The sequence below is a fragment of the Zea mays genome, chromosome 10 (assembly GCF_902167145.1).
Source record: "Zea mays cultivar B73 chromosome 10, Zm-B73-REFERENCE-NAM-5.0, whole genome shotgun sequence".
In the NCBI taxonomy this organism is placed as follows: Eukaryota; Viridiplantae; Streptophyta; class Magnoliopsida; order Poales; family Poaceae; genus Zea; species Zea mays.
This window is the reverse complement of record NC_050105.1, coordinates 136,114,532-136,135,470: the sequence shown is the minus strand read 5'-3', so window position 1 is coordinate 136,135,470 and position 20,939 is coordinate 136,114,532. Positions and strand designations below refer to the sequence as shown.

General features: G+C 47.9%; 1 protein-coding gene across 1 annotated transcript; it reads left to right on the top strand.

The window, feature by feature from the left end:
* Positions 1-7,044: 7,044 nt before the first annotated feature.
* On the top strand, positions 7,045-11,408 carry LOC100284774 (aldehyde dehydrogenase 3B1). Its single transcript, NM_001397570.1, has 9 exons — positions 7,045-7,374; positions 7,516-7,584; positions 7,678-7,774; positions 9,488-9,694; positions 9,799-10,028; positions 10,138-10,298; positions 10,399-10,489; positions 10,575-10,724; positions 10,806-11,408. The coding sequence occupies exons 1-9, from the start codon at positions 7,126-7,128 to the stop codon at positions 11,040-11,042; spliced, it is 1,491 nt and encodes a 496-aa protein (NP_001384499.1). The 5' UTR covers positions 7,045-7,125; the 3' UTR covers positions 11,043-11,408.
* Positions 11,409-20,939: the final 9,531 nt, after the last annotated feature.

Genomic DNA, 20,939 nt, shown 5'->3' with positions numbered 1-20,939 from the left:
TTCCGTTTTCCTCTTTCTCTATCTCTTGCAACAGGGACCGGGAAAGGGGGATACCCCGAAAGGGATCCTTCTCCGCGAAGGAACCGGGCTCCGAGCCCCCCACTACTGATCAGGGGTTCGAAGGCTGGCCCTCCGAAGGGTTCAACAGCCGCCTCAGATCGCGTGGGCCCGACACCCACTACTGGTCAGGGGTTCGAAGGCCAGCCCCCCGAAGGGTTCCATGGCCGCCTCAGGCTACTCGGGCTCCGCGCCCATTACTGATCAGGGGTTCGAAGGCTGGCCCCCGAAGGGTTCACAGTCGCCTCAGACACCGAGCGAGGGATGACCAGGGGTACGTTCGATACATAACCAAGGCTCGGGCTGCGCTCCCGAGGTACCCTAGGACATTTCCGAGACCAGCGGGAATGATCTTGTAACGGAATCCCATCGGAGGGAGGCATCGAGCCCTCGGACCCCGTCGCCAGGGGACCGGGTCCGGCAAATCACCCGCAGGTACTTTTGGGCGTGCCTCTGGGCCCCTAGCCGACCCCCAACGAACGGGGCACGGACGTCCACTCGGATTACCCGCTTGCAGCTCACCGGAGACACCATGTTCGGTGCCCATCGAGGGTAGCATGGCGCACTCCCCCCTCCTCCTTGCGGAAAGGCGACGTAGGGGCGTATGTAAAAAGTCGAGTCTGTCCCTGATCGCCCTCTCGCCCTGTGCAGAGGCTCGGGGGCTGCTCTCGCAAAAACCGGCTCTGGCCAAATCGTTGACAGCGTCAACATACCAGCCCGAGAGCTTGGACCCCGACCGTGCACCCGGGCTACGGCCAGTTCGCATGAGGGAACGACCAGACCAGCCGAAACATTGCGCGAGGTATTAAGACCTCGAAGGAGTGTAACCACTCCTCCGAGGCCTCGGGGGCTACACCCGGCGGGTGCGCTCGCGCGCACCCACCGGAACGAAATGCAACCGAGAAAGTCTAGTCCCCTTGCAAAAAAGTGCGACAAAAGCCTCCAAGCGAGTGCTAACACTCCCTTCGAGGCTCGGGGGCTACTGTTGGGGACCATAATTAGGGGTACCCTCAAGACGCCTAATTCTCAGCTGGTAACCCCCATCAGCATAAAGCTGCAAAGGCCTGATGGGTACGATTAAGTCAGGGATCAGTCCACACGAGTGACTCGATCACGCTTCACCCGAGCCTAGCCTCGGCCAAGGGCAGCCGACCTCGAGAGACTTCCGTCTCGCCCGAGGCCCCCTTTTTATGGCGGACACATCACCGGCTCGCCCGAGGCCTTGGCTTCGCTCAGAAGCAACCTTGACTAAATCGCCACACCGACTGACCAAATTGCAGGGGCATTTAACGCAAAGGTGGCCTGACACCTTCATCCTGACACGCGCCCTCGGCAGAGCCGAAGTGACAGCCGTCACTCCACCGCTCCACTGGCCAGTCTGACAGAAGGACAGCGCCGCCTGCGCCACTCCGACTGCAGTGCCACTCGACAGAGTGAGTCTGACAGGCAGTCAGGCATTGCCAAAGGCACCACGGCGAACTCCGCCTCGCCCGACCCCAGGGCTCGGACTCGGGCTAAGACCCGGAAGACGGCGAACTCCGCTCCGCCCGACCCCAGGGCTCGGACTCGGGCTAAGACCCGGAAGACGGCGAACTCCGCTCCGCCCGACCCCAGGGCTCGGACTCGGGCTAAGACCCGGAAGACGGCGAACTCCGCTCCGCCCGACCCCAGGGCTCGGACTCGGGCTAAGACCCGGAAGACGGCGAACTCCGCTCCGCCCGACCCCAGGGCTCGGACTCGGGCTAAGACCCGGAAGACGGCGAACTCCGCTCCGCCCGACCCCAGGGCTCGGACTCGGGCTAAGACCCGGAAGATGGCGAACTCCGCTCCACCCGACCCCAGGGCTCGGACTCGGGCTAAGACCCGGAAGACGACGAAACTCCGCCTCGCCCGACCCCAGGGCTCGGACTCCGCCCTGGCCTCGGCCGGACGACTTCCGCCTCGCCCGACCCCATGGCTCGGGCTCGGCCACGGCAACGGAAGGCAGACTCAACCTCGGCTTCGGAGGAACCCCCACGTCGCCCTGCCTAGGGCACAGACCGCCACGTCAACAGGAAGCGCCATCATCATCCTACCCCGAATCGACTCGGGTCACGGAGAACAAGACCGGCGTCCCATCCGGCCAGCTCCGCCGGAGGGGCAATGATGGCGCTCCACCAGCTCTATGACGATGGCGGCCCCCAGCTCTCTTACGGAAGCAGGACGACGTCAGCAGGGACTCGACCGCTCCAACAGCTGTCCCTCCGCCAGGCTCCGCCGCACCTCCGACAGCCACGACATCACGCCAGCAGGGTGCCCAGATCTCTCCGGCTGCCACATTGGCATGTACCTAGGGCGCTAGCTCTCCCTCCGCTAGACACGTAGCACTCTGCTACACCCCCCATTGTACACCTGGATCCTCTCCTTACGACTATAAAAGGGAGGACCAGGGCCTTCTTAGAGAAGGTTGGCCGCGCGGGACCGAGGACGGGACAGGCGCTCTCTTGGGGCCGCTCGCTTCCCTCACCCGCGTGGACGCTTGTAACCCCCCTACTGCAAGCGCACCTGACCTGGGCGCGGGACGAACACGAAGGCCGCGGGACTTCCACCTCTCTCACGCTCGACTCCGGCCACCTCGCCTCTCCCCCCTTCGCGCTCGCCCACGCGCTCGACCCATCTGGGCTGGGGCACGCAGCACACTCACTCGTCGGCTTAGGGACCCCCCTGTCTCGAAACGCCGACAGCCGCCTGAGTGAACAGTCGTCGGTAGCCCTCAGCGTCAGGAGTCCGAGGAAGTCCATCAGCTATCCGAGCTAGTACTCCTCCGACTTCGCTCGGCGTGTTCATGGCTCGGGCAAAGTCAGGGTTCAGGTTGCGCCCGAAGAATGGATTCTCCCGGCGTTGCCTTGCATCCTGCTCGACTTGTTCCTGAGCCCGACGGCGATCACGTCGTCGGGAATTCCTTCGTTCTCTGAAGACGCGCTCTTCCGGAGTTTCTCCTATCTCCGAGACCTCGTCTCGCGAGACAGGTTGCTCCGGATCCCGTTCTCCGGCTGCGTGATGTCGTCGAACGTTCCTGCGCCGGTTCCTCCGTCGGCGGGATTCTCGTTGAGGCGGTTCTTCTCCGGGTGCAGTCGGCTCGTCGTCGGAGACGGTAGGTGACTCCACCCTCCCGATGAAGAGGACGTCGGGATAGAATGGTGCTGCTGTCGTGGCGATCTTCTTTCCGTTCTCCTTTGAGGGCGGAGGAACGGAAAGAACAACTTGCTTCTCCCTGGTTTCCTTCTTCCTCGCGATCTGTGTCCATTCTGTTGTCGGAGAAGTAGACAGTGGAGTTCTCCGGGTCAGCGAGCTCTCGGCCCCCGACTTTCCGGAAACGATCTTTTTCCGGAGAGCTGGAGGTTGCGCTTCTCCGGCATTTTCGGAGTTCGTTGGAGGAGACTTCTTTTCCAGCGGATCCGCGATACGGTGTAGAATTCCCTCTTCATCCGCTACAGATGAGATTGTTCCGAAGCAGAATACGGATCCAGGACGCAAGGTGATCTTGCTGTAGAAGGTGACGGCCATTGAGCTAGCTTGGATCGTCGACACACCCCCTACCTGGCGCGCCAGCTGTCGGTGTTTTGGGTCCGACCGCACACCCGGGGTTGCCCCTCAAGGTGTTTTTAGGAGTAGGACGGTGTCGACGACTGTAGCAAAATGGTTCGTGCCGATTGCACGAGGAACAGTGGACAAGGTTTACAGGTTCGGGCCGCTTAGAAATGCGTAACACCCTACGTCCTGGTGAGTATGCTTGGTGAATGTGGTTACAAGAGAGCTCCCTGGATTGAGAATACAGAGAGTTGACGTGGGTGGCTAGGTAATAGGGTCGATCGTTCTGAAGGGGTGCTCCCTAGGCCTTATATACTCGACCGTGGGGCAATACATGTGGATATGATAGCAACGAGTAGCTAAAAGATAGTGAACCTCTTGAGTTTATCTCCGCGTAACCCTCGCCGACTTATCTTCGCATGGCTCCGTTGCATGGGGGCTCCAGCGCGGGAAAGTTGTATCTTTGTTGTGGTCACTCGCTCGACGTCATGGGTCGTCCGGGTTTACATCAATCCGGCCTCATGTCGATCTGCTCTGCTGGTTGTCTCTCCCCAGGCCCACGAAAGGATGACTTTATGATTTATTGGGCCCTTGGGCCTTCCGTGAGGTCTTTTACTCTTTAGTGGACCCGGGGATATCTATCCCCCACAGTAGGCGAGAAAAGGGGGAGAGGAATAGACCTTCACGCTATATATTTAACGCACGACGTACAACACATGAAACTCATGCTTTAATGGAGTAAGATATCCATAAACACAAGCAACCGATGTTAGTCGAACCAAACTCTATTATTAAACGGAGCTCAACAGTCAAGTAATTTTTTATGTCCTCTAAGAATAAAAAACAGATTATCTGCTAGTTTTTTGGTGGTAGTAGAACCCGTCATCTCAGAATCTCAGATGACATTATCCATATATGCAACAGAAATACAAATTGTCCATATTAGTTTCAGTTACGCTTGCACTAATATTCTGGACTTTATACATAATTTGAGGTTTTAATATAAATGTGCATGAAATGAATATGTTATCTGTGACATGTTAATGTGATAATGTCATGTATTATACGATATGCTTGACATGATGTGTTTATGAACTACTTTTGCGTGACTCGTCTAAAGTCTTAAAAGCCACGGAATTTTAATTTTTTTTATAATTCATGCCTATGTGCGCTATTTTTTTACGTGACTCCTTTTCTTTATAACATCTGAGAAGTAGTACAAGTTTGAGAAAACGATATCGTGGTGTAAAGCACCGTTTTATATTTTGTCCATATATGTTTACTCTCTAGATTATATAATTCAATTTAAATAAATTAAGAGATAAACAAACAAAACGGATTATTATGTGGATCATATAATTCTAGAAGGAAATAATAGACAAGGTCTTATACTTGTATTATTTATAAAGTGAAGAATGAAATAGAGAACGAAGCAAAGATAGAATGACTGAATGAGTAAACCCTTACTGTATTTGCGGTTCTACTTCGATTGCTCCATCTGCGCTGGCCATTAACTGTTTCCAATTACTGGTAGGGATGAAAACGGACGGAAAAATCTCTCTCTCATTTCCGTATGCGTATTTTATCATCGTAAACGGGATCAGGTCCGGAATAGTCGGGAACGGAAACGGGAGCAGGATAAACGGAATTGCGAAAACGAACGGAAACAGAAATACTAACGGAAACTCATAATTTAATACAAATAGAAATGCTATTGATGTTTGACTAGTGATTGATTGGCAGAACAATAACATAAAACAAATAGATATAGAGAGGCAACATATTCTATTGTTGTTTGGTTCCTAAATGTGTATATTTAGCTATATCCGATGTTGTTTAAGACATTAGATCACTGGTCATTTGAAAAGAGCTGGTGGTTACAATGGCCAATTGTGCTATAATTTGTCACCTAAATACACGATGATTTAGTTTATATACTAATGCATATTAGGCTCGTCCCATATTTGTCAAATATGTAATAAATACGGGTTCAATCCGGGAAAAAACGGGATCCCGCAAAAACGGACGGAATAAGCCCTCTCCTATTTCCGTCCCGTTTCCATATTTTTCCGTAAATACAGAAACGGTCGGATCAAATGTAGAAAACAGTATGGATCGAGACGGAATTTTTTCCGCCCGTTTTCAACCTTAGTTAGGGCTTGTTCGTTTGTATCGGATTAGTGGGTCGGAATGATTTTTAACCGGATTGTTTCTCTAATTTATATAAACTTTAATTAGCTGAAACGATTCCAGATGCAATGCGACGGAAACGAACAACGCCTTACTGGCCACAGCCAGACATCGGCGCAGGAAATGCCATGCCCATGCTGGTCGCTAGTTCGCCACCCAACCATCTTGCTGCCTGAGCCATGACCTGATCGGTGAACGCAGAGTGCATGGCCACAGCAATGGCGGCAGAAAGTTAAAGGTAGTGAGGCGCTATCTCCAACACTTCTTCTATCATTTTTAATGTTAAAATTTATTTTATAAATAGTGTTGTTTGCCGTATAAAAGTGTTTTACACGGATATTAATCTATCTCATTCTCTACTTCAAACCTCACTATGTATACATTATCATTTACAGTATCCCCTCTTACTGTCTTACATGATCCACCAAAAACAGTGGTACACCAAGCATCTTAAATTTGATGCGCTGACTAACAACAGTAACTCGGATACAACTTGGTTATACACACGAAACGGAGTGCTAATTACAACACACTACAGCGACTATAGCACACCAGTTTTGGCTACGTGCACCGCCACCGGCCACTCCTCCTGTCCTCCAAAGAGGGAGTCCGTCGACAGGGTCCATCCCATCGAATTGGCAGGGAAAGATGGCGATCACGGTATGGCCAGGCGGCCAGGCTTTTACCCGGGAGACCCAGGTCCTGTGAGAAAACCACGTTCGATTCGATCAACCCCGTTCCCGTTCCCGTTCCCGTTCCCGTAACGTTTGTTTTGTTTTGTCTGGGGTAATCAAATCATCAATCGCCAATCGGGACTCGGGAGCATAGTTTTGCTGCAGTTGCCGCATTGAAGAATGATAATTCCAGCAAACTACCCCTGTACATGCATTGAAAGCTCGTTCATGCATCCCATATTGACTGTGTTTTTTCTTTTTCTTTTTTAAAAAGCAGTGTAGTGACGACACTAAGCTCTAAATTTTAGAGCTATAAAATTTAAAGAACAGATCAGATTAAAATTAGACCTTATTTATAATTATTTTTAAAATAAAAATTATTTAGAACCCTATTATTTTGTAATAATCATTTGGATCAGTATACGTTGTCACCCTAGCTACGACGCCTACCGCTGGAGAAAACATTGAAGCGTCATGTCAGCACGCAGCTGCGCATGCGCCAGTTGCAATAAATAGGCCACCCAACCCAACCCAAACCCAAGGCCGGCCGATGCTCTCAGGCAGCCTCTCGCTGTGTCAGTTCTTCCGCTTTGTAATTGTAGAAGGAGAGTGAGCTCATCATCAAGTCGAGACGATGGGCCGCACCGAGGCGGCGGACGACGGCGCCGAGTCCGGCGGGCTGGGCCTGGGGGTGGGGGTGGGGGTGGGGGAGACAGTGCGCGAGCTGCGGGAGGCGTACGAGAGCGGCAGGACGCGGAGCCTAGCGTGGCGGCAGGCGCAGCTGCGGGGCCTCCTCCGGCTCCTCGAGGAGAAGGAGGTGGAGGCGTTCCAGGCGCTCCACAAGGACCTCGGCAAGCACCACGCCGAGGCGTACAGGGACGAGGTCGCGTCCCGTCGCCAATAAACCATGCACACCATCGCCATTCTCCTTCTCCTTATTAGCCTTTGCCTCTGTTTGATGTATCGATCGACATTGTCTCGGCCTCTCGGGTCGGTTCGGTTGGGTTTTCTCTGGTTTTGCCAGGTCGGGGTGCTCATCAAGTCCGCCAACGGCGCGCTGCAGCAGCTCGGCAAATGGATGGCCCCGGAGAAGGCAAGCCACGGGAACATAATGCTCCAGTAGTCCAGTAATGGTTTCTTCTTCGGCAACCGTTGCTCTCTGACGCCTCTGTGTCGGCGAACGCAGGTGCGGGTCCCGCTGATCGCTTGGCCGGCGACCGCGCAGGTGGTGCCGGAGCCGCTCGGGGTCGTCCTCGTCTTCTCCTGCTGGAACGTCCCCTTGGGTAACTTAACTTGACTAGTTTTACAGTTCATGGTAAACTGCTCCCTTGCACTGGAGAAAAGAATCGCAATCTTCAACGACCCATGATAAACCTAGAAGATAGATTCAGGCCCCGACACACGTTTCAGATAATGATATAATAATAACGCATACGTGTCCTACTACTACGTGCGTAGGACTCCCATTACTTCTCTCCACTGTAGTGGCTGCTGCTGCTGCTGCTGCATCTAGCTGTTCTGTTTGGCTCCAGTCCTTTAATACTACCTCTGAGAGTGAGGTGCAATGCAACTGGTGATGCAACCTGCAAGTCAAGACTGCACTAGTAGTTTTGATGACACCTACCGATGCTAGAACGAAGACCGCATTATCCTTGATGCTCTAATTTGTTCCCATTATTCCATTAATGTATACGTTAACACAGCACATACCTGGCGATGCCGTAGGGCCGCTTTGCCTTTCTCCTTTCTTCTTGCATCTATGGCAACTGAAGAAAGGGTAAAAAGTTTCACTTGATAGAACAAATAAACTGTTTGTTGTCAAGGGAAACCTATCTTTTATAGAAAAAAAAGCTTTGGTACACGATCAAACATACCGAGGGTGCCAGCGTACAAGACGAGCCTAATGACTGCTCTCACGGTCCTAAAAAAACAATATGAATTCTAGATCTAACTCTTCAAATTGCATAATTCAGGTACAGAACACCCTTTAATTGCGTCGGTCAGGACTTCAGGATGCTCTGTTGCCCTTTAGCTGCAACAGTCAGAAGCTAGTCCTTTACCTTTAATGAGGAACGATAGGACTGTTTTCCTATTCGACTGTAATAGTCCTATATAGTTTCATTTGTGATTTGTCCCAACGGCTGGGAAGGCACAAACGCTCGACTTACCCACCGGGCACTAACTGGCCTGTGCACGCGAGCTGTGATGATCTAGTATTCTAGTACACTGGCTGCAAGTCCTCACTTCATGCCTTCCTTCTATTTCCAGAATTAACGGTGCGATCTGATCGTTCGATGAATTTGCAGCAAGGGATCTAACGACAAATGCTTTTGTATTATTGTATATAGGAAGGTCAAAGGACCCAAAACCACATGGCACACCCTATTGACCTTTTTGACAACTACTCTGTAAATCTTAAGCAACGTAAGGGTGCGTTTGGTAGCTACAAACATGTCGCGTTCTTAATAGTGATTCGATGTCAAACACCATAATAAGGAGATAAACGTTTCAAAGGAAATCGCTTGAGCCGGTTCTCGTTTTTGTATGCACTAGTCTAGATAAACCTGAATTATGGCTTAGTTCGAGTTGCAAGAATTCGTACATTCTTTCAGAGGCTTCACGTGCCTTTCATAGAAAAAAAGCTTTGGTACACGATCATACATACAGTGGCTTTAATCCCTCCGTGATCCCCTTGTCATCAAATCAATTCTCAGACTGTGGGGGGCGATTCCCGTCCCGTCCTTCCAGTCGGCTGTCTAATTTGAAGGTTCAGGCGTTCAGTGGGCACATGCCTGCGCGAGAGCAGTAGCAGAGGCAGACAGTGGCTTCAATGCGGAGCTTGAACTGGAGTGGCTACTACTCGTCCTTGCATAGCATAATAACAAGATTAGCATAAGATTTACTTTAATCAGGGGAACCAAACACCCGGCACCGCAGGCAGTCGGTAGTACCGGGCTGTAAATTAATTGTTCGAGTACTGAATCACGTGCGTGCAGGCCTGTCGCTGGAGCCGCTGATCGGGGCGATAGCGGCCGGGAACGCGGTGGCTCTGAAGCCGTCCGAGCTCTCGCCGTGCACCGCCAGGTTCCTGGGCGACAACATCGGGAGGTACATGGACTCCTCGGCGGTGAAGGTCGTCCAGGGCGGCCCCGACGTCGGAGTGCAGCTCATGGAGCACCGCTGGGACAAGGTCCTCTTCACCGGTAAGCTAACAATTTTTTTTTACCCGGTGTCATGATGGTAATCAAAGTGTTTGCGGTAGTAGCACAGGTTAATCAGCACGCTATCTGAATGCCCCACGTTCCAGGGAGCCCCCGCATCGCGCGCGCCGTGATGGCCGCGGCGTCCAGGCACCTGACGCCCGTCGCGCTGGAGCTGGGCGGCAAGTGCCCCTGCATCTTCGACGCCATGGGCAGCGCCCGGGACCTGCAGATCTCGGTTAACCGCATGATCGCGGGCAAGTGGTCGTCCTGCGCCGGACAGGCCTGCATCGCCATCGACTACGTGCTCGTCGAGGAGCGCTTCGCGCCCATCCTGGTGAAACTGCCTACTGTTCGATTAACTATTAAACCAGCTTGTCGCTGATCGAATAAAATAGATCATGCGAGAACGTTTGCATCTGACGTACTTTTCGCTCGCACTGAAGATCAAGGTGCTCAAGTCGACGCTGAAGAGGTTCTTCCCGGAAGCGGACCACATGGCACGGATCGTGAACGAGCGCCACTTCGAGAGGCTGAGTAACCTTCTCAAAGACAGGTCCGTGGCGCCGTCCGTCCTGCACGGCGGCTCCATGGACAGCAAGAACTTGTGAGTTTCTCTCCTCAACATCCAGTGATCTGCCAACAGCTGGCTTCCTGTGTGTAGACAGAGACAGGGGGGTCACTGTTCTCTCACGAAACTGTCCCAGGTACATTGAGCCCACGATACTGCTGAACCCGCCGCTGGACTCCGCGATCATGACCGAGGAGATATTCGGGCCCCTGCTCCCGATCATCACGGTAAAGCCTGTGGCAGGTGGCGGTGGCGCCTTTAATTTTGCCCCGGTGTCCGGCCGGTGAACTGAGGCGCTGTGAGTACACACAGGTCAAGAACATCGAGGACAGCATCGCCTTCGTGAAGGCCATGCCGAAGCCTCTCGCCATCTACGCGTTCACCCGGGACGCCGCCCTGCGGCGGCGAATCGTGGACGAGACGTCGTCCGGGAGCGTCACCTTCAACGACGCGGTAGTGCAGGTACTCCCTCCTACTAGGCGTAGGCGGCAGACTATTGTGGTTCTTCTGGTGCTTGACCTGTGTGTGCTATCTGCGTCGCAGTACGCGATAGACGGGCTCCCGTTCGGCGGCGTCGGCCAGAGCGGGTTCGGGCAGTACCATGGGAAGTACTCGTTCGAGATGTTCAGCCACAAGAAGGCGGTCATGAAGCGGGGCTACCTCGTGGAGCTGACACTCAGGTACCCGCCGTGGGACGAGAGCAAAGTCACCCTCATGCGCTACCTCTACCGCTTCAACTACTTCGCCTTCGTCCTCTCTTTCCTCGGGCTCAGGCGATGAACTTCACTCCAGCATCAACGCAAGGATCGCACAGGGATTGGGCCCAATATAGGCGATGAACTGGCATTGACAGTGGATGGAGGAACAAGCCAATATAGACAATATGCAGTAGATGTCTTGTTTGTGAGGAACATGTGTCATGCCGCACTTCAAAACCAGTAATATGCTAACCTGCATCCTATCTATGATTGCCTCTAGTGAGACAAACAGTGAAATGCCTTTCAATCTTTAGTAGTACATTGGTCGAGACCATCATCTATCCTCTGCATAAAAGTATCAAGTGCAAAGGACCAAAAATAGATGCCTTGCAATCTTTAGTAGTACATTTGTTTGTTACTTGGTAATTATACGACCTGTTTGGTTGTATGCATAAGGTGACTTAGATTGTCACATATTTTCTGGCACAATTATTTAAGGTTAGATGTTCTTTTACCCGATACGAAGGTGGATACGGGATTATTTCTCTACCCGCGGTATGTTAATGGGTAAGAACCTCTACCCGTTGGGTAGACGGTACGGATACGGGTTGGTACTAACCATACCTGTCTACCCGTGGGTAAAATATACCCGCATCAATACCACTATAACCATCTAATAGAGCAGATCTTAGCTAAAATAAAACCCGTATCTAGCTTTTATTTGTCTAGCTACCAAGTTATGTAATCATATGATTTGTTATATGTGAAGTTGAACTTGTTTTTTATGTTTATTTGTCACACCCGGGCTTTAAGGGACAAAGCCGGGTGCATCTTATACATATGCCAAAGAAGACAACATATATAATACAGAGTGTATAGAGATAAATGTCACAATATAATCAGAGTATTTATTACATAGCGGAAGACTTAAAAAATAAATTATAAATATCAAACGAACTAAGGATCGCTCTTGGCGCAAGAAAGTTAACTGGGAGACGACGACCTAGACCGCTCACGAACATAGCGCAACATCTACCTTGCGCCTCATCCAGTGGTACCTGTTCTTGACCTGTGGGGGGATGTGAGACAGCAAGGGTGAACTTACACATGTTCATCGCTCAACAAGTTGTGGGGAGTAATGTGACATGAACTCACCAAAGGTGGGAGATCATGTAAAGTGTAAGGCTTACCAAAGAGAATGGTTAAAGCTGAGCATTGCTTTTAATAAGTTGGTCAAAATTTTATTAGCAGTTACTAAATATAAGTAAATACCAAACCACAATAAATAATAAAACAAAATTAATAACAAATGATCCCATTCAATGCATATGACAAATTGAATTTAAGTTCCATAGATTAATCATCAGAGAGACCTGAGCTGCTCATGACCGTGAGCTCGGCTAGTATACCAGTTTTACACTCTGTAGAGGTTGTACCCTTTACCCACAAGTCATGTTACTCATCTGCCAAGGGATCGCGACTCCCATACACCTCTACCTAGGAAGCGAGGCAGGGCAACACTACAAGGCCTTTACAAAGTTCCACTAGCTTCCGAAAACCCGCTATAGTTTATGGGAAGAGCACTTGCAAGAATCCCCCGTCAGACCGCCATCGCAGCAAAATCAACCCGAGAACCTCCTTGCATGCAACTCTCCTACTGCCCTTGCCCCTTTCGGGTAAGGTAGTCTTCCACTAGCTTTCCTAATTAGTTAGCCAAGGGGTCTCATTCCTCCCTTGTAGTGGCACGTGTTTCTCAAGTTAAGCTCCATGTTCCAATTAACAATAATATAATGATCTTGACATGAACAGAAATAAAACAACATAATAATTGGAGCATGAACATAAAATAGTATTAATCCCAAAACCATATAAAGCAATAGCAAAAACTACCCATATGATTCAGGGGTAAACAAGGTAAAAAGGATAACAGACTAGAGTGACCTATTGGGTCCCATCAAAATTAAACCTATGCATTGAATAGTGATAATAACGAACATTATTGGGTAACCAAAGTGAATCAAGGGCACAACTTGCCTGGCACTTGAGATTTCAATTACCAGGGTGATTCTTCAGATCCTCGTGACCTCACTGCTAGTCGTAGCAATACAAACAAACATAGTATGGACAAAATTAACACCACACCAAATATAAGAACAAAATGCATAATAATATTCGACGCTGCGTAACGAGATTGTAGAAACAAGAATCACTAAATTCGGAGCTACGATTATTAAGTTATGAATTTATGAAATTATTTAGTGCTTAGAATAGATTAATCCTAATGAAAAATTTTAATTCAAGTTTCATGGCTAAACAGTGTTACTAGTTGATAGACAATATTAATATAAAATTATAGGAACTTGAAGGGACTAAAAAGGAGTTAGTATGAATTTTCTATGAATAAAATGAGTTTCTGGAATTATTTATATACTAAAAACCATTTGCTGTAATTATTTATTTATTTTCTCTGCTCCCTGGACCACGCGCACAAAAACAGAGAACAGCAGGGGCCAATTTATAAATATCTAGGGCTTAATAGCAATTACTTTACACTGGCCGAGGACGGCGGGTTGATTACTGTGAAGCACAGGGGCTCGTATGCAAAGTGTCACGGCCTAAGGGGTATGGACCAACGATATCCGTTGGATCACCTACGGACGACATTGATTTGATTGTTATTTAATCGAAATAGTCTTTAGCGCGATCCGTCTGATCGCAGTCCTACGGTGGAGATTTTATGAGGGCTAATCCAGCATCGCCCGTCCGATCAAAATGGACGGTGATGATCTCCCAGGCCGAGGCGTCAGGCACCGACCCAATCTGGGTCGTTCATTGGCCAATCAACGATCCAGACCCTATCTCCTACCTCCGGCAGACTGGGCACAGTGGTGCACACACCCGCCACGGCCGTGACCCCGCCGGAGCAACGCCACTCCAACACGCACGCAAATGAAATCCGGCTTCGACCAAGGCTACACACAGAGGAGGAGAAAGCGAGCCTTTGGGGAGGGATCTTACCGGTGATAACGCCATGGTGAAGTTTGCCCACAGCGAGGGGCGGATCAGCGGCCCAGCAGAAGTCCGACGAGCAATTTCACCCACACCAGTCGACTTCCGCGCCTGGCCGCTACATTCTCGTGTTCTCAGCGCTTGAGCGAACATCGTGGGCATGCATTCAACCGGCGCACGACAGCGGAGTACCCTGTCCACGCCACGACGTGGCGTCATGGTGGTGGAGGGATTCCAAGCACGGATTGCCATCCGCGCCAGCACATCGCAGATCCTGACTTCCTGGGTAAAAGTTCTATGGCTACAAGTGTTCTTCGCCCTCCCGAAGTCCAATAGCTGAGCACGCGGCATGAAATGCCCATGGCGGCGGCACTCCCTGCCCCATAGTTCCCGGTGGCGATAAAATCAGAGGCTTGGCGCCCATGGGTGGTTGGACGAGAGGAGGACTAGGTTTTATACTCCGAGCAGAAGAAGGCTAGGCACGCATCAAGGTGGAACGGTGGCGGAGTCGGTCTCGAGATTCACTGGACTCGGTTGCAACAAACCGAGCAGGAAGATGGTACTAGCGAGGTAGGGTCTAGGTGGCGGAGAAATGATGAGTCTAGGCACATTAAGGAAATCGCTGACGTGGCGGGCCCGCGCGCTAGCTAGATAGCGCAGAACCGGAGCGCGCGTGATGTCATCCGAAAGTCTAACATGCTGGGCCCGCGCGCCAGCGACTTTGTGCATGTGTGATGAGGCTGGCCGAGCGGCTGATGGTGCAGTACGTGGGCTGGCAGCATGAAAGTGGCGTTGGGCCCGGACTGGGGTGGATTTGGCCCACGGTGAGTTTTCTTTTCTCTTTTTTTTTGTATTTTTGGTTTCTCATTTCATGATTCAAATTCAATTCAAATCTGGTTTCGACTTTTGCACTCCCACATTGATGCACAACAAAAAGAACTCAGCATGAATGCAATCCATAATTTTGTTTTATTTATATATTTATTTATTTTACCCTGTCTTCGAAACTAGTGTCGAGTATACTAATTACACACATTGTATATTAAGAAGGTAATCTCTAATCCCTTTTTATTTGTTAAAAGATACTTTTAACTTAAATATTTTGTAGTATAGACTTAAACATATTATTTAATAACTCGACCCATATAAGGTTATTCTCATATTATTATATTTTTTCTTAAGTCCCTAAAAGAAAATTCAGGATTAAGTTTGATCCTTTTTAGAGAGGAGCTTTGAAAGGAAAGGAAATTCTTATTTAACAATTATTAATCTTTTTGGTTAGCATATAATAATCCCATAATGAAATTTTTGGGTGCTACAAATTCTACCTTTCAAACTTAACTTGTCTCAAAAACTTGAGTACACATGTAATCATACAAGAACTCCAGCTTGGATGCACATTCACGTATTTATTTATTTGCCATTTGACTACTTTAATTCCTTTAGTTGAATATGTGCAAAGGAAAGAAGATCAAGAAATCCTCAAAATTCTAGCATAGAAGTATATTTATTTATTTATCCTATTATCTTTCTCTTATACCAATTTTGGGTATTACAAATCCTACCCCCTTAAAATAATCTCGTCCTCGAGATTTAAGAAGGTCTAGGGAAGAGATGGGGAAAATCTATGCGAAGCTCTTCTTCTCTCTCCCAAGTAGCTTCATCTTCTCCATGGTGACTCCATTGCACTTAACACATCTTTATCACCTTATTTCTTGTAACTCTAGTCAAAGTGTCAAAAATCTTGATCGGATACTTCATGTAAGTCAAATCACCCTGAACACTGAGCTCTTCCATTGGTAACTGTTCCTCAGGGACACGAAGACACTTCTTCAGTTGAGATACATGGAACACATTATGCACATCCGATAGACTAGCAGGTAACTCGAGTTGGTATGTCATCTCCCCAACTCGCCTAAAGATCAAGAATGGTCCAATGTAGCGAGGGGACAATTTGCCCTTAACTTTGAATCTCCTCATTCCACGAAGTGGTGACACCTTGAGGTACACATGATTTCTTTCCTCAAATTCCAGTGGTCTTCTTCTATTATCCGCATAGCTCTTTTGTCTGGTCTGAGCTACCCTCAAATTCTCCCGAATTATTCGGACTTGTTCTTCTGCCTCTTGAATAAGTTCAGGTCCAAAGAATTGTCTTCCTCTAGCCTGATAAAATATAGAGGAGTCCTGCATTTCCTGCCATACAGAGTCTCGAACGGTGACATCTTCCGACTGACCCGATAACTATTATTATATGAGAACTCAACATAAGGTAGACTCTTGTCCCAACTACTACCATGCTGAAGGGCACAAGCTCTCAACATATCTTCCAATACTTGGTGAGACCTTTCGGTCTGTCCATCAGTCTGAGGGTGATAGGTTGTACTAAAATTCAACTTCATATCCATATTCTCATGAAAACTTTTCCAAAATCTGGAGGTAAACTGTGATCCTCTATCCAAAACGATCTTCTTTGGTACTCCATGTAAACACAATCCGAGCCATATATAACTCTGCCAATTTTTATAAGTAGTCTTGACCGGAATGAAATGAGCCACTTTGGCCAGTCTATCCACAAGCACCCATATAGAATTCTATCCTTTCGAGGTGCAATGCAATCCATTAATGAAGTCCATACCAATCTCTTCCCACTTCCATTCGGGTATCTTTAATGGATGCAGTAGTCTAGTTGGCCTCTGGTGCTCAGCCTTAACTCCTTGACACACATCGCACATAGCCACATGTGTAGCCACATCTCTCTTCAATCCATACCACCAATACTTCCGCTTCAAATCCTGATACATCTTGGTACTACCAGGATGAATAGAATAATCCGAGTCATGGGCCTCCTTTAAATTAGTCTCACGAAGGCTTTCAATATCAGGAACACATATTCCGTCCTTGAACCACACAGTGCCCTGCTCATCTTCCGTGAATTCCGGACCTCGTCCTTCAGTAATTAGATCCTTAATCTCTTGTATTTTAGCATCACCAATTTGTCCTTTGCGGATTTCTTGCTCCAAGGTAGGTTCCACATCAATAATAACTTCTTAAGTGTGAGCAACTATCCCTAGGTTAAGTCTCCTGAAATCCTCAACAATCTCATCGGGTAGCTGGGCAACAACAGCTGAATGAACATGCTCCTTTCGACTCAAGGCATCTGCAACCAAATTTGCCTTGCCCGGGTGATAGTGAATCTCCAAATCATAATCCTTAATAAGCTCCAACCAACGGCGTTGCCTAAGGTTGAGATCCTTCTGAGTGAACATATACTTCAAACTCTTATGATCCGTGTATACCTGACACTTGGTTCCCATAATATAATGCCTCCATATCTTAAGTGCATGCACTACGGCTGCCAGTTCTAAGTCATGAGTGGGGTAGTTTAACTCGTGTTTTCGCGACTGACAAGACGCGTAGGCAATCACATGTCCTTTTTGCATGATCACACATCCCAAGCCTTGGCCACATGCATCACAATAAATATCAAATCCCTTCTGTAGATCTGGCATAACCAACACTGGTGGTGACATCAACCTCTTCTTTAATTGATCAAAGTTATCTTGACACTTCTCGTCCCACTTAAACTCTCTTCTCTTCTCCAGAAGCGAGGTCTTAGGCTTAGCAATCTTAGAAAATCCTTCAATAAATCTCCGATAATATCCTGCAAGTCCCAAGAAACTCCGGACCTCAGCAACTGTAGTGGGTATGCTCCACACCACTATCTCCTTGACTTTAGCAGGATCCACTGATATCCTCCCATGATATGTTCAAGGAATGACATCTCGTCAATCCAGAACTCGCATTTGCTATACTTGGCATAGAGTTGGTTATCTCGTAGCTTCTATAGCACCAATCTCATATGTTCCTCATGATCATTATCGCTCTTGAAATAAATAAGAATATCATCGATGAATATTACGACAAATCTGTCCAGATACTCCATAAACACCTTATTCATCAGATTCCTAAAATAAGTTGGTGCATTAGTTAGTCTAAATGACATAACAGTGAACTCATATAAGCTATATCGGGTCGAGAAATCTGTCTTGGGAATATCTGATGACCTAATCTCCATTTGATGGTAACCCGATCGGAGATCAATCTTCGAGAATACCCTTGCACCTCTCATCCAATTAAATAAATCCTCAACGCGGGGTAATGGACACTTGTTCTTCACAGTGACATCGTTAAGGGACATATATTCCACGCACATTCCTTGCGATCCATCTTTCTTCTGTACAAATAGAACCGGCGCTCCCCAAGGTGAAGAATCCGAACGAATGTACCTAGCCTCTTGTAACCCTGTTAATTGCTTCTTAAGTTCCTTTAGTTCTTCTACGGACATCCTGTATGACCGTTTAGAAATAGGAGCAGTCCTAGGTAAGGGATCAATGACCAACTCAACTTCCATATCTAGTGGCATCCCTAATAACTCCTCTGGAAAGACATCCAGAAAATCCCTAACTGCACGGATGTTGCCACCCACAAACTTCTCATCTACTAAGAATGCCGCTAATCTGATGGTGGTAGTTACTGCAACTTCAACTTCAAATCTTTGTTCTTAGGAACTGGTGAGTTCTACGGTTCCCTTAGCACAGTGTATATACTGCCTTTGCCTTTCTTAACCATGACATACCAAGGATCACATCTATAGTGCTCTCTTATAACACTATAGGGGTAGCCCATCTAGGTTAGAAACACAGGGTAAGAAAGAAAGGATTGTAGACAAAGCGAGTTATTACGAGATATGTTACTGCAGGGGATTTATTAGCTAAGTAGATTAGTGTGTCACCCACTAAAGCTAATACATTACCTTATAGTGTGTTGGGGGCCTTCGGCTTCCGAAGGTCCTCAAAAACATGATTTAACAAAGTTTCTGGAGTATGATGCATGAACAGGTATCTTCGGACTTGAGTTAAAACCACAGTGTGAAGAAGCATAAAAGGAATACGAAGGATGGCGCGGAGCCGAAGCTGTACGCAGAAGAGCTTCGGCATAATAGCAGAAAAGGAAACCGACTTAAAGATGAAAAGGCTATTTAGACCTCGACAGATTACTATAGAGTTATTAGCAAATGTAAAGGGCATGGGTGTAATTTTACATGGGCTGCGTCCCGTGCCTATAAATAGATGAACAGTACTCTCATACTGTTCAGGGGGACTTGGCATTTGCTTTTGCGTCACGCTTGTATCTTTACCTTCAAGCCGAAGGTACATTTGTAACTTAATATCATTTCTATTTTGCCATAATAATAAAATAGAAGTGATTTAATAACGAAATATAACTGTTCATATTGCCTTTTGTTTTTTATGTGATTCTTTCTTCAGTATTATATATTGTGACTTACGAAGGTATGTCCTTCATAACCTTCGTCCGAGAATCATTATATCCCCATGGAAATAATGTTCCGAAGGACGAAGGACTTTAATGTTTAACGTTTTTGTGTTGCCTTGTTCTTAATTCATAGCATTTGAGAGCAAGTTCCAAACATAGTGGTACATGCTAAGATGCCTAACTATAATGTTTCAATCAATCAAAGAAGCAAATCAAGCATTCATCATCAGAACAATCAATCAACATTTTTTAATAGAAAAAATAGTTTTAGTTTTGTCTTAGGTCTCCTATATCTTAAAAAGTTCATAAATGTAGGATTCCAAGGTGTGAATTCCATCTTGTCTTAGAGTAGAAAAGATAAGAGTAATCAGAGTATGAGAGCAAAAGGTGAGACAGGATCAAGGTAAGATAAGTATAGAATGAATTAGAGTAAGGTAAGTAGGTAAGAGTCTGTCCAATTCTATCTAGGTCTCATCCTACACTCAACATTTGCTCTGATACCACTTCTGTCACACCCAGGCTTTAAGGGACAAAGCCGAGTGCATCCCATATGAAAGTTGCCTAGAGGGGGGGTGAATAGGCAAGTTAAAACTTTTTCAACAAAAACTAGAAATAAACTAGGTAAAACCGTCTGGTGTCAAAACCGATGCAACTGGTTTGAACGAGCTCAACTAAAGAATGAGATATAAAACTGAATTGATCTCGAAATTCACCTAGTTAACTTTGGAAATGAGATGTTCTAAATGATCCACAGGGTTCAAAGTAGTAGATCTGAGAAGGGCACTTCTCAAAATCCACACACCAAAAAGATATGAACAAATCTTTCACGGAAGGGTGAGAGAACGAAGAACACCAACAAACACAATGAGCAAGAACACAAGAGACACAAGATTTATCCCGAGGTTCGGTCACACCACCAAGGTGCCCTACTTCCTCGTTGAGGCGCCCACAAAGAGCCGGGTCTCTTTCAACCCTAATCCTCCCTTTGCCGACCACAAAGGTCAAGCTCACACACTAATCTTTGCTCAAACGAGCGGGTAATACAAACTTTCTTGTGGTCTTCCACAAGATTTGGAGACTCACAAGAGACACCTAGTCGTCTAGGAGCTAGAAGCTCCAAGAGTAATGAATCCACAAAGAACTCGATGTAGTACCAAAGCTCGAATCAAGAAGAAGAGCAAGAGAGATTTAGAGATGAAGCACAAAACCGCAGCTCTCAAGCTCACTCAAAGATTTCTCTCCAAAGATTTGAAATGGGAGAGGCAAGAGATGTGTGTGAGAGAGAGAGGGAGGTGTTTCTTGGGTTAGAAATGGAGTTCAAATCGTGCTCACTGCTGTGGGGTGAGAGGTAGGAGTGAGTATATATAGGTGGAGCTCAAAACTAGCCGTTTGGGCAGATTTTTCTGTCTGAGACCGGTTGAACCGCCCCCTAGGGCGGTTGAACCGCCCCTGGCAGGCCTGGCAGCCTGTCTGCCAGTCTGACTGGCAGACTGACGCGCAAACTGACCTGCAGACTGGTCAAGTTGACCAAGACCGGTTGAACCGCCCCTAAGACCGGTTCAACCGCCTGGGGCAGGCTGACAAACAGTCTGCCAGTCAGACTGGCAGACTGCAAGTCAGACTGCAAAAACAGGTC

Coding starts and splice junctions, on each gene's coding strand:
- LOC100284774 (NM_001397570.1), top strand. CDS start 7,126: ATGGGCCGCACCGAGGCGGCGGACGACGGCGCCGAGTCCGGCGGGCTG. Junction 10,299..10,398: donor TCCATGGACAGCAAGAACTT/GTGAGTTTCTCT, acceptor AAACTGTCCCAG/GTACATTGAGCCCACGATAC. Junction 10,725..10,805: donor TCAACGACGCGGTAGTGCAG/GTACTCCCTCCT, acceptor TCTGCGTCGCAG/TACGCGATAGACGGGCTCCC.